The 13,276-nt window shown below is 54.5% G+C and overlaps 3 protein-coding genes across 3 annotated transcripts; 2 read left to right on the top strand and 1 right to left on the bottom strand.

Annotated features, from left to right (window-relative positions):
* Nucleotides 1–496: 496 nt before the first annotated feature.
* BO66DRAFT_420535 (uncharacterized protein) lies at nucleotides 497–2,238 on the top strand (the record flags this gene model as incomplete). Its single annotated transcript, XM_025649879.1, has 2 exons — nucleotides 497–515; nucleotides 839–2,238. The coding sequence occupies 2 exons, from the start codon at nucleotides 497–499 to the stop codon at nucleotides 2,236–2,238; spliced, it is 1,419 nt and encodes a 472-aa protein (XP_025504023.1).
* A 2,212-nt stretch (nucleotides 2,239–4,450) lies between these two features.
* Nucleotides 4,451–6,220, top strand: BO66DRAFT_451705 (FAD/NAD(P)-binding domain-containing protein; the record flags this gene model as incomplete). Its single annotated transcript, XM_025651878.1, has 3 exons — nucleotides 4,451–4,964; nucleotides 5,037–5,295; nucleotides 5,593–6,220. The coding sequence occupies 3 exons, from the start codon at nucleotides 4,451–4,453 to the stop codon at nucleotides 6,218–6,220; spliced, it is 1,401 nt and encodes a 466-aa protein (XP_025504022.1).
* Nucleotides 6,221–6,482: 262 nt separating this feature from the next.
* On the bottom strand, nucleotides 6,483–12,805 carry BO66DRAFT_374436 (beta subunit of fatty acid synthase; the record flags this gene model as incomplete). Its single annotated transcript, XM_025645595.1, has 4 exons — nucleotides 6,483–6,917; nucleotides 6,987–7,102; nucleotides 7,154–7,639; nucleotides 7,690–12,805. 4 exons carry the CDS (start codon nucleotides 12,803–12,805, stop codon nucleotides 6,483–6,485), a joined length of 6,153 nt encoding a protein of 2,050 aa, XP_025504021.1.
* Between the last annotated feature and the right edge of the window lie 471 nt (nucleotides 12,806–13,276).

Below are 13,276 nucleotides of genomic sequence, written 5' to 3'. Positions count from 1 at the left end.
ATCGGGCTGGCCTTAGATTCCACGCTCAGACAGTATGTAGCGCCCGTGCATGCGATCAGAGCCGAGATCTGAAGGAAAAGAAAAGAGGGGGGGGGGATGAACTGAGTCGCTAGGCATTAGCCTGAATTTGGAGCAGGTGGGACTGCAATATGCACAGCCAGTCAAGGGAAGGGGCTTTGTTGACGAACGACGAGGGGGCAAAATTAGGGCAGAAATGGCCGACTTGCACTGCAAAATGGAAAAATACAAGGAAAAAAAGAAAAGAAATACACCACAACCACACAACCACACAACCACACCAATCCTCCAGAAGTCAACAGAAGAGTGCAGAATCCGATTTATTGATCACAAGAATCCCCAGAAATCGGCCGAATCTCGTGTTCATCGGGCCGAGATCGATCGCGTGCAGTGAAGGGCCCTGCGATCGACAGCCGCTATTGAAATGCTCCATTTCCGCCGGGCCGATCCTGGCGCCAATATTATGAGCAGCAGCAGCATGAGTAATATTGACCGATGTTAAGGTGTTAGTTATTATTAGGGGTTGGGGTTTCTGATGATGACACCAGATTAGAAGAGCACATGTAGTCAAGATACAAAGACTGCGCAGGGCCCAGTTCAAAATGTGGCACACTGCTGTGAGACCTGCCAGCAGTGGGTGATTTCTGTCTAAGAGAAGTACGCCGTACAGTATATATTATAGTAGTTGTCTCTCTCCCAATAACGTAGTCTTCCGTAGCCCTTGTAACCCCAGGGTAAACCACGCCAGACTCGTTCCTCATCACCACCACCACCACCACCACCACCACCACAACCATCATGGACTATGACCGCACCCAAGACATCCTGGGCCAATTGCCCTTACTGAAATCCTACTCTCACATGCTCCTCATCTTCCCACTCCCAAACGATGTAGCACGCCGTCAGATCGAGACAGCCCTGGAGTCGGCCATCCACCAACTCATCGCCGGCTTCCCCTTTCTCGGCGGCAAAGTCGTCCGCGAAGGCCAAACGCCATCTTGCTCGGGCGCCTTCATCGTGCGTCCTCACATCCCATGGCAGGCTCCCGATCATAAATTCCTGCGGGTGGAGGATCGGACGCACGAGGTCGCATCGCTTGCCGAGTTGCGTGCGACGGGGTGGCCGACCACCTCGCTGCCGACTGTGCTGGCCCCTCCTCGCCCGGCCTTTCCGCAGCCCTATCTCGACGACGACAACGAGACGAACCCAGCGCCCGTGCTGGACTACCAGCTGAACTGGATCGAGGGGGGCCTGATTCTGGCCATTGCGGCCCAGCACAACATCATCGACGGGAACGGGATGTTCCAGATCATGAACCTGCTGGCATACAGTCTCCGCGACGAGCCGTTCCCGGAGCAAGCCATCCGCGAGGGCAACATCGACCGACGCACCCTCATCCCTCTGCTCAAAGACGACGAGCCCCTGGACGATCACAGCGAGCTGAAGCCGGCGATTGTTCCCGGACTGTCGTCGGGCCCGATCACACCGGAGATGCAAGCCTACATGGCAACCTTCAAATGGCGGGCGGTGCGATTCAGCGAGACGTCCATGACCAAGATCTTCCAGAAGGCTGCGCCGCCCGCACCAGTCGAGTCGACATCCAAGGACCAAAAACAGGAGAAGATCACCCCCAACGACGCCCTGACCGCATTCCTGTGGCAGCGGCTCATCACCCTGCGCCTCCCGCACCTGCCTCCCTTCCTACAAGCGTCCACCTCCAAAATCACCCGCGCGCTGGACCTCCGGCGCACCATCAACCTCTCACCCTACTACATGGGCCACATGGTGCGCACGGCCAACCTGCGTCTGCCCCTCACGGAGGTCGCCTCGCTGCCGCTGTATGATCTGGCCGTCAAGCTACGGAGACACATCAGGTCGCTGCACAACGTGCACGCCACGCGCAGCTACGCGACGTTCCTGGCCAACGAGGAGGATAAGAGCAAGGTCGCGTATGGGGGCGCCTTCAACCCGTTGACGGACTTCTCGTGCTCGAGCATGGCCCACGTCTCGGTGCCGGTGTTTGGGCCGCTGGGGAAGCCGCATGCGATCCGGCGGCCCTCGTTTGAGATCCCCTTGCCGTGTGCGTGCTATGTCGCGCCGGTGATCGATGAGGGGGATGAGGAGGGAGGGTGGGAGGCGTTGTTGTGCCTGAGTGAGCGGGACTGGGCGTTGCTCAAGGTAGATGAGGAGTGGAATGAGGTGGTGCGTTATATTGGTTGATCCATGAGGATGATGCGGATCAACGAGGTTGCGCGCATTCAGCGCAGGAATTATGGGATATGAGCGATGAGCGATGAAGCCACGAGTCGATGTTAAGTAGTTCAAGTAAACCAGAATGAGATCAGTTTCGGGCTGCTTGCTACAGTTCCACCCGATCAGTATTGTTGAGTTCATTCATTAGTACTTCTCCCAGTGTCATACGATCTGAGGCCATCACAAATCTAACTGGCACTGTGATATGCTACGATGAGAGACTGCATAGTCTATATCAATACTATTATATCAATACTATGATTTCAACATTATGCTCAGCTATACTCTGGTATTTCTAAGCCAACATCTCCTATACGTCGTCAATGACATTATTCATATCGCCCCCCCCCCCCCCCAGCACGACTATTTGAACGTCTCCCTCTCAATAAGCCCCCTCCACCTCCTGTCCTCAAAATAGCAACCTCAACCCTCAACATCGCCACTTCACAACTCACAATCCCCTCCTCAACAACCCACAGATTGACCTCAAGCCCTTATCCCTCGTCAGATCTGACTACAACGACACCCATCCCCAGTTTCCAACCCACCCAACTTCAGATCCGATCCATCCCAATCCAGCCGAACCCCCCCATAATTCTAAGACCCAAACCCTCCCCAAACGCCAGTCATCGAACCAGCCGGCCCGGCCCAAGATCCGCCGCAAATCCTCGGAGATTTTCCCACGATCTAAGTCCAATTTCCAACCCTGCCGCCCAAATCTGTCCACAACCACCCAGCCCCATCGGACAGCAAGACAGACAGACCCCTTGAGCAACCCAACAGTAAAGGAATAACCGCTCCACCGGCCCGCCCGGCAACCTACCGTAAATTTAGCAACAAGAAGAGCTCTTGCTCCCTTGCCTGTGTAGCCCTCCCCCTACCCTCCGATTCGTTCCACCAGACCCCTGCTTTCATCCGATACACTAACGCCCTACCCAAGTCAAAAAAAGAACGAAAAAAAAAAAAAAGGAAAGGCCAGACGGGGCTGCCGAAACCTGGTCCCTGATGTGCCTTGGTCGTAACTGCTCGAGATTCTGATCCGTTGGGTACGACAGACGCTAACTACGCACCAACCAAAGACGGTAACACAGGTTTTCCTGCTGCCTCGGAGATATATTCATTTGTTTTTTGCTCCTGCTTGGTGGCTGGTTACACGGGAAGTAGATGTTGTACTACGAGAGGCGTTTAACCTCTCCTTGCACTGCTTTGCCTGGCTTCTTTTCCTTCTTCTTGCGAGGTTGTGTTCTGGTGATCCTCTGCTGCTTTGATTTCTTGCCGTTTGGACTGGTAGGTCGTAAGATGGGATGAGGTTCTCGATCGAGAGTGCGAGTTATCAAGAGACAGCTTACAGCTTAGAGCTTACAGCTTCCCAACCCCAGCAATTCAACCTCGACAACGAGACGGCCTGGAGGCTGGGGAAGGGCAAGAAATAGGAGATATATTTGAGCCCTTCGGTAGTTATCCGCGCCCCCCCCCCACCTCCCTACCTCTACCCGCTGTATACTGTACCACGCAACATCGTAGCCCAAGCTCCACCACCTAGAAGATTCGGTTTGAGGGGGAGGTGACGTGACGCGCGCCGAAAACCACGACATGCGGATCCGTTCAAGCCGGATTGTGAGGCCCTGCTGGTTTGTCCGCACGGTTTTTGACGGTGACTGGCAGAAAAGAAATTGCGTTTGCGCTGTCAATGTAGTACAGCCAGTTTTCACAGCAAGGAGAAGCAAAACATCCGTTTGTTGTTTGAGGGGACCCAGAGGGTAGACGGGCGACTGCCCCGCTGTTCGTTTGTTTGTTGACATTCGTCTGGACTGAGTGACAGAGCATGACTACGTAGCCCTACCTTGGGCGTTCTGCAGCCTGATGCGAAGCGAGGCGAAGCAAAGCTGGAGCGTAGGTAGTTGGTTAGGTTTTGTTGCGGTGCGGTGTGGTGTGTACACTGAGTAAGTGAGTGAATGTCTGAGTGAGGGTGAGTCAACCTCGGACGTATGTACTCTGTGCAGTGCCTGGTGTAGGCCACCTCCAAGTACTATACTCTCCCTTCAGTACCCGTGGTAAGATATTATATTGTAGTTTGAGATTGTATACCCGCTCTCCCACTACCACCAACACTAGACCTGTCCATTGTCCCTCCCCAGTACACGTACACGTACATGTACAGTCCACAACCTCAACCACAATGACCATCGAAATCGCCATCATCGGCAGCGGCCTTATCGGCACGCTGCTCGCGCTGGGCCTCCTGAACCGCGACTCCCCGCACCTCCGCATCCAGGTCTACGAGCAGGCGGCGTGCCATCGCGAGCTGGGCGCGGGGATCGGCTTCACGCGGGCGGCGCGCCACTGTATGATGCGGCTGGACCCGCGGCTGGACGAGTGTCTGCGCGCCGTGGCGACGGAGAACGGCGAGCCCGACGACCCGGACTACAACATGCGGTTCGTGGACGGCTACCACACGTACGTGGACGACGACAACGACCAGCCCGTGGGCATCGAGGGGAAGGTCTACAAGCTGTATGCGGGCCCACGGGGGTTCGAAGGGTGCCACCGCGCGCAGTTCCTGGAGGAGATCATGAAGCTGATGCCCGAGGGGGTGGTGCAGTTCGGCAAACGGCTGGAGAGGTACGAGTATCTAGAGTCTGGGAGGATCCAGCTGGTGTTTGGGGATGGGAGTGTGAGGGAGGTCGATGGAGGTGAGTTTCCACCCAAACCAAAAGCCCTAACCTCACCACACCACCCAACACAAAAACTAACAACAACCACAGTCATCGGCTGCGACGGCATCAAATCGCGCGTGCGCGACCTCATGTTCCCCAACGCCGACCACCGGCCCCGCTACGCGCACCAGCTCGCCTACCGCGGCCTCATCCCGATGGAGCAGGCCATCGCCCATCTGGGCCGCCACCGCGCCCTCCTCCAGCACATGCACTGCGGGCCTCACGCCCACGTCCTGCACTTCCCCGTCGCCAATCAGAAGCTGCTGAATGTGGTCGCGTTTGTCCCGGACCCCAACGACTGGGACGTGTCGAGCTTCACCGGCGCAGCCACCACCACTGCCACCCCAATCGAGGAAACCATCACCACCACCACCACCACAACCAGAAGCAAAAGCCCCAGCCCCAGCCCCAGCACACCAACCAACACCCCCACCCCCAACCTCAACCTCAACCCCCCCGAATCCAAAAGTGATACCTGCAACACAACAGCAGACACAACCCCAAGCACCACAACAATCAACACCCCGGAAACCAGCCGCACCACCACCCCAGACGGCACCAGACCAGCCCCAACCAGCAGCACCAGCACCAGCACCAGCACCAGCCCTACAAACCCCACAAACCCATCCCCCTCCCCATTCCCCATCTCCACCCCCACAACCCCCAAAACCCACCTCCTTCACACCTTCAAAGACTGGACCCCCTTCCTCCGCACCCTCCTCACCCTCTTACCACCCACACTAACGCAATGGCCGATCTTCGACCTCTACAACCACCCGCCACCCACCTACGCGATCTCCCGCGTCTGCCTCGTCGGCGACGCGGCGCACGCCGCATCCCCGCACCACGGGGCGGGGGCGGGGGTGGGCGTGGAGGACGCCCTGGCGCTGGTGACCGCCCTGACGTGCGCGGAGGCCGACGTCCTCTCGGGCAAGCTGACGGCGCCGCAGGCGCTGGAGGTGGCGTTCAAGGCGTACTCGGATGTGCGGTATAAGCGGTCGCAGTGGGTGATGCGGAGTAGTCGGGAGGTGTGTCGGGCGTACGAGTGGGAGCTGTTCGAGGGGCAGGAGGGGGCCGGGGGGGAGGTGACGGCGGAGACGGGGATGATGAGCCGGGTGTTTGAGGAGATCCGGCGGCGGACGATGACGGTGTGGGGGCTGGATGTCGAGGGGATGGTCGGCGAGGTGCAGGGCCAGTATTGGCGTGGGACGTGGGGGTATTCTTGTTTTTGAGGGGGGGTGGTGGTGAACGGTGGAGAACGGAGAAGGGTGTGTTTGGGGTTTGGAGAGAAATGGGAAATAGGAAATGGGAAATGTATTAATGGATAAGGGAAGTTCTATTGATGTCAAGTACTGTGGTCAATTCTTCTAGCACGGTTGAAAAATGTGCGGTAACTTCAGATTATCTGTTTGTCAATTCATGTGAACTCATTTCGCTATATTTCAACAAAATGCAAGTTATATGCGCAAACTCAATCTATTCCGCGCTTCTAATCTATGCCGTAACCCCCAGGATCTCCCCCAGGATCGGACTTTGCGTCAACGCGTATGCCTCCCGAACATATTCCTCGTTCACCGAGAACGGCTTCGCCATGACATTGGGGATGTACCGCCCCTCCAACTCGGCCATGTTTACGTTGCCCTCCAGGAAACCGGGCTTGAGCAGACACTGTCGGAACCGATCGACCGTCGATTTCAGGTGGCTGGAATGGAAAGGAACATCAATACCCTGCAAAGGAATGCTGGCTGTCCCCCGTTGTAGCTGAATTGGCTTGCGAAGACCGTGTGCTGCAGCCAGTAGATCTTTAATCGTTGCATCAATGGCCCTCGTCCCCGTTGGGTTGTTCATCATCTCCTGAATCTGATCAGGTCCGTTGGGCGACTGTGACAGTCCATCAAGGACCTTCCCAAGCACCCACATGTTTGTGTCCTAGTCAAGTCAGTAATGATCCAAAATTAAGAGCAAATTTCGTCGAAAGTAGTAGACGTGAAGACCTACCGTGCCTGAACACACGTATTGCTCCCCCTTGACGTTGTGATTGACAATCTCCAGTAGCTCGTGGCTCACCTCAGCAATCGCCTCAACCAGCCGCCCCAGAGCAATATCGTTGAAGACTGCCAGTAATCAGCAAATGTTCCATCGTCCGCAAATCGCATGATACTTACACCTTCCTACCCGCTTGGGATTAACTGCCGTCATCCCATACGCCGCTCCCTGTTCTCCCCGCGCCACAGATGCCTGCATCATCAGGCCCCGGTAGAATGACAACTCAGCCAGTGCACCCATCGGAATCGACTGCGACAGAGCCGACAATGCGCCGTATTCGCCCAGAGAATGCCCGGCATACAATGCATCGGGCGAGACATAACCCTTGCTGCGCAGGTCAGCAATCACGGCTACCTCAAATAGCAGAATCGCCGGCTGGGCAAACTGAGTAGAGTATAGTAATCCTTTCGGGTCGGTGAATGTATAAGATGTGGATCGAGAGGTGAGACCCGGAAGGGCGGGCGTTTCGATGCGTGTGTTATCCGGAAGGACCGTCTCGGTCGTAATCGACAAGTAATTCTGTCTGATCTTCCGGCCTCTTTTGCCACCGAAATGAACAGTGATTGACTTGGGATTGTTGCGCACAATGTCCAGCACGGACCAGCCTGTCATCGTTAGAAACGGTTTATCCATTCAATACACGCAGAGAGCCTACCGTATGAGTCGTAGAGCTGCATGTCGATCTCGTCCCACAAAGCTTTCGCCACTGGACTTGACTCGTAGAGGTCCATTCCCATGCCCTTGCTCTGGCTACCCTGACCTGTGAACAGGTACGCCGTAGCCGGCTGATCCACAACAGCGCTACCTTCAAGAACCTTTTCCCCACTGTCCTTGCGCGTGACATCGATCGCGAAGCGCATACGTCCCTCGACCATCGCGGTATGCCGGATTTGGACGACCAGCCTTTCCAGGGGCATGACCATGCCAGTAAAACTTGCCGTGAATGACTGAAGCCGGCGTCGATCGCCGTGGAGCGCAAGGTGCTCGAAGGCCGCCGCTGTGACTGCGGAAGTACACATACCGTGCGACAGAGTGCCGGGGAGGTCGGCCACGGAAGCAAATATACTTGACACGTGGATTGGGTTGAAGTCCTTCGACACGTTGGCGTATGGCTGGTTGCTCGGTGGCATCTGTACTTCAATAGACGACAAACCTGACCATCCCGAATTCTTAAGTTCAACCTCCGGAGAAGCCAGACTACCTTTGCGGTCCAGGAACTCAAGTACCGGGTTGCCGACACAGTCATCGCAGCTGTAATTCACCGTCCCTACCTCCTTCCACAAGTACCCGCCGAGCTGCGCTCTGGCAGTTCCCGTTACTTGCAGTTCCTTCAAGCCGCCCTCTTTGTGTATGGTATGGGTTTCCAGCGTGAAAAGAAGAGTCTTCCCAATCAGTGAAATCGTCTCATCATCGACGTAGAACCATTCCCGCCGTCGAAGAACAGTCTCATCAAGCTCAGATCCGAGATGAAGCTTACGTTCCGGCTCTCTAATGCGTCTGAAGAGTTCCCTCTCCCCTTCGAAGGTCCCTCGAAATAGGAACGTCGATGTCACCGTGAGAACCGGTTTGCCCGAACGCATAATCTGGGCTTCCACAACAACAACCATACCAGCATCTTCAACATAGATAGCACGGACCTGTGACTGTGAACGGACAACATCGCCAACACTTAGCATTGCCGTATTAGGGCAGTATTCGAACGTGTTCGACCGGTGAACCAGCCGGAGCAGGTCATCGCCAACGTCCTGGAGCACCAAAGGCTTTGTTAAAACATCCCAAGCTATGACAATTCCGATGCTGATGGGTAGGACATCTGAATCGAGGAAGATAAGTCTTTGATCTGGGAAGGCCTGGCCAACAGCCGCGATCATGTCCTGGAGCACTTGCTCGGTGAGCGTCATCTCCTTCCCGTAGAATGTATCATGAATACTACCACTTGTCGACACATCTTCCCCGAACCAGAGGCGGCTGTAGAATGATTTGACTCGTGTACTCCTTTCGTTCATGATTTCACTAAGACTGAAAGGGATGCTTCTGGGATCAAATCGATAAAATAGCCTCAGTGGTTCGAGTACCTGAGGGGGGTAAAGTTCCAGAACAATGTTCACGCCGTTCGGGCTCGAAAGCTTCATGGAGGAGGTTACCCGGCATGCGTCCTGGACACAGACTGATATCTCTCCTCGGTCTGGGTCATAATGGAAGATTGCATCGGGGTTCGCTGCGATGAAATGCTGAAATGGGTTGCGCTGTCGTCGTCTGTTCTGTAGCAGCACGGGATCCCCAAAAATCGCGCGTATCCATGGAGGTAAACTGCGAGACAGGCTTAACCCGGCGGCCGAAACATGTACAGACCGGTCGTCGAGAGGTTCAGAGGTCGAAATAGACGTTGGAATCGACATGTCATCAACAGCTATCTCTCTTAATCCAGAAATCGATGTCCAACTGTCAGGAGTGGCCAGTCCACTAGCGGAGCTGGAAGTTGAGTCTTCCAGGCAAGTGTCGCGTTGGCAGCGCTCAATAAGTCCACCCAGGATGCCGTCCAGTATCTCCTGGGCAGATTCATTCCGGTCGACTGAGTATTGTGCAGCCACAGGTCCGTGCAAGATACAAACACGCTCGGGATCTTGGTCAGGCACAGCTTCAATATCTTCTGCCTGCCAGAGAGAGTCCTTCTTGAAGTACCACTCAAAATCTTCATTGAGGGCCGGTATGAAGTTGACTGGCTTCTGATTGGGCTTTCGACTCTCCAAAAGGAAGAATGAGACATCTTCTGGGTTGAGGGCTTCGTCTTTAGCTTCAGGACACACTTCAAGTATTGAGCGAAGACACAGATCTGGGTTCTCTGAGAGTACTGTGTGTGATATATCCGCGCGCTGATCAAGCGAAGCACACGGCAGGCGCTCCAGAGTCCGAGTCGCAATGCTCAAGGTGAAGCACACGTAAGATGGATCTATCCATCGCTTTTGATGACGGACGTACATCAGATCAACCAAACGATGAAGTACTTCAGCGTAGGTCATGTCTTCCAAGTCCACCACAGCACCGCGAGTATCTCGACCAAACCAGGGTTTTGCGAAGTCTGAGTTCAGCCGTTGAATGATGGAGTCTCGATTCTTGGTCAAGTACGCGACACGATCCTTTCTGGGTAGCTTAAACACCGTTCGATCCATATCCGCCCAGAGTCGTACCCCTCGGGTGGCGATCTTGTGGATAGGTTCACCCATCTCCGACTGGACGGTGAGAATTTCTCCTGCTGTGCCTGAGTATGTCTTCACCCATTCGCTATCTGGAACACCAGTGGTGTTTGTGATAACTTGTTTGACGGCAGGAGAGGTGTGTGCTTCCCGGGCCACCATCATACGACTACCCAACAAAACGCCATCAAAGGGCATACAAGGGTAGCCATGCGAAACAGACCACTGCCCCGAGAGATATGGGTAGATGCTTTCGCTGCTCCCAAAACCGCTACCGGCAACTAAGTAGATGTTGGGTTGCTGTCGAATGGTGCCATATGTGCTCAGGATAGGAGCATGGAAATCTTCATAAGAATGATGTCCTCCCCCTCGACCACCCGTCCACTGTAGAATGATGGGAAAGTCAGGGTGTGTCCTAGCAATATCCACGACCTGTCGTATCGTGGACACTGAGCTTGGTTTGAAACTAATATGACGCAGGCCAAGTGTGCGGATATAGTCGGAAACGATCTCTGCTGAGGGTACTCCCGCGCCAATCGTGAGTCCATCAATGGGGATTCGATCGTGCGATAGGCGGCGTAGCATGGCTATCTGCCAGCCCATTGCTCGGGGGTTTGCATAGATGAGGTTACAAGTGACTCCACGACCGGGACGAGTATTGTCAATCAGCTTCTTAATTGCCGTTGTCATATCCGAGCTAGTTCGATAGCCTCCGCCAGCCAGTTCAGCGTGATATCCAGCATTCATGATGGAGGCAACGAAGTCCCAATGCACAGTCGTCGGAGTCATACCAGCAACCATGATTGGTGGCGAACCCAGCAAGCGACTCAGGCGGGTCTCAAGAGAGACTGTGCCTCCATTTACCAACCGCGGTTGATATCGCTGGCTCCAGCTCTGAATTCTTGTCGATGTTTCTAAGAGACGTGGCGAGAAGAGGTCACGCATCGTTCCGATCTCAGTATCCCGAGATTCAAGATCACTAGCCTGTATTATCCTGATTCCTCTTCCTTCCTGGATCTTCTTCACCAATGGACCCAGCCCGCCTCGATCGAAGACAAGGATATGAGATGGATTGTGCATAGGATTGGACAATGGTAAAGACCCCGTCAAGGCAGCAGGCCAATCGCAAGGCTCCCGCGCGATTGCATCAAAAATAGTATGAAGCAGGTTCCCCTTGATCTCTCTTAGATCTTGACCAGTGTAGGTGTGATATACGGGGATCTTGAAATCTTCTGATACCACCTGGTGCCGTGAAAATCGTTTCTTGAGTGCGTCAGCAGCTTTAGCGAGGAACGGCGTATGGAAGGGTGTGCTGATTGGCAAGAAGCTAGACTGGATCCAAGGCTTTCTGCTGCTGAATGGGACGCGGCTCTGATCCTTTTCAGAACCAACAACCTCCGTCAGATAGCTTTGCAGGTGAGCTAGGGATGTGGACGGGCCAGCTATTACGAACTGATCGCGAGCATTGATCAGCGCCAGGTGTACTTGCGCTTGTGAAGGTAGGACTTGGTTCATATGTGCTAGTGTTGACTCGAGCCTGTTTCTCCTGATTCCTCGCACGCTGAGCATGTAGGAGGGCATGCTGTAGTCGTCTGTACAGTCACCGAGCGCATGTGCCGCCGATGCGAGAGTGCACGGTGCACCTCGATGACACTCCCAGCCCAACCAAAATAGTGCTTCGACTGCCAACCCGCTATTGTCATAGAAGGTCTCCCAGGTGTCCGACATTGCGACGACTGCTGAAACCAAAAGTCCCTGCGAATGGCCTGTCGTGGCTCGAAGCAACGCGCGTAACTCTCCCGGGTTCAGGCCCAAAAGCCGGCATGTTACGCAATACCGAGCCAGGCTCAGCACCCCTATTACTGGCACACTGATCGGAGCTTGAGCGATCCGACCGGTGCCTGGAATTGTCGAGCCGTCATTAACCCAGGCCTTGAGATCTAGAGGCTGCGCGCCAAAGTAGGACACGCATTCTGGAAGATTCGAAAGCTTGTTGAGCAGATCGCCGACCGTGCCGAAGAATGAGTGCAGCATTGGCTTGTAGGTGGCGTGAAGGTCTATTAGCTCTTGTACACAGGTTCGACTTGCTTCCCCTTGACCGCCAAAGACAGCCATCAATTGAACTCTGTTGGCTTGAGCATGCTGGAACAACGCACTCATCCGATTGCGCGCCGGAAAGATGTGGTTCTCGAGCTCGCCGTTGCCACACAATTCAACGGCGCGATAATACACTGTCAGATAGAGCTGTCGACCTTTCGAATCTGGAATCAACTCGGCAACCTTGGAGTGGATATCTTCGTCATCTTGCAAAAATCGAGATTCGAATGCTCTTAGCACGGCCACCAGGGCCGACCGAGGAGAATGTTGTCGGATGAGGAACTCGACATATTTAAGGCACAGCTCCAGCGCTGACCCTAGTCCCTGCTCGTCTTCGGGTTCTTTAGAGGTTAGCCACTGAAGGAATGCATCCTTTTGTGACTGAAGATAATGCAACTGAGACGAAGGCACAGTGAGCGTCAGATCGAGATGTTTCCAGATCAGGGAGATCTCAACAGCTGTCGCTCGGGAACTTGTCATAAACGAAGGCAGGCAAGGTGGCGAGGAAGACGGAATTGAGGTACGCATGACGATCCCAGAAGAAGAGCTAGAACTGAGGTAGGCTGGACATTGGTCCATCAAAGACATGTCGAGGTTTCCCATTCTGCGTAGCGAAGCACGTTCTCGTTCACTGTATTTAGTAGTATCATATCGAGTGGCGCTGGTTGAGATAGCATCACATCAGCTGCCCAAGGGATGTGCATGGGAAATTTGTCCATTGGGCCAGCTTGACTAATAATGCCTATCCAACCCCATCCCGTATAGTGCATATATATTCCGATAGGGCTGTCATGTTGACATCCCGACCACAAACGTCCAAGCACACCAGAAATCGGGGGTTGGTCCAGGGGCAATTATCAAGGATCCCTTGTCTTGTCACCATCCGCCGTTGGAGGATCTCCTGTCTCAGGCCGGAGTTTTATCAGGCTGACATCCCCCTTTCAGGAACAG

The sequence above is a fragment of the Aspergillus aculeatinus genome (assembly GCF_003184765.1).
Source record: "Aspergillus aculeatinus CBS 121060 unplaced genomic scaffold BO66scaffold_24, whole genome shotgun sequence".
NCBI lineage: Eukaryota > Fungi > Ascomycota > Eurotiomycetes > Eurotiales > Aspergillaceae > Aspergillus > Aspergillus aculeatinus.
This window is presented reverse-complemented; position numbering and strand designations above follow the sequence as displayed.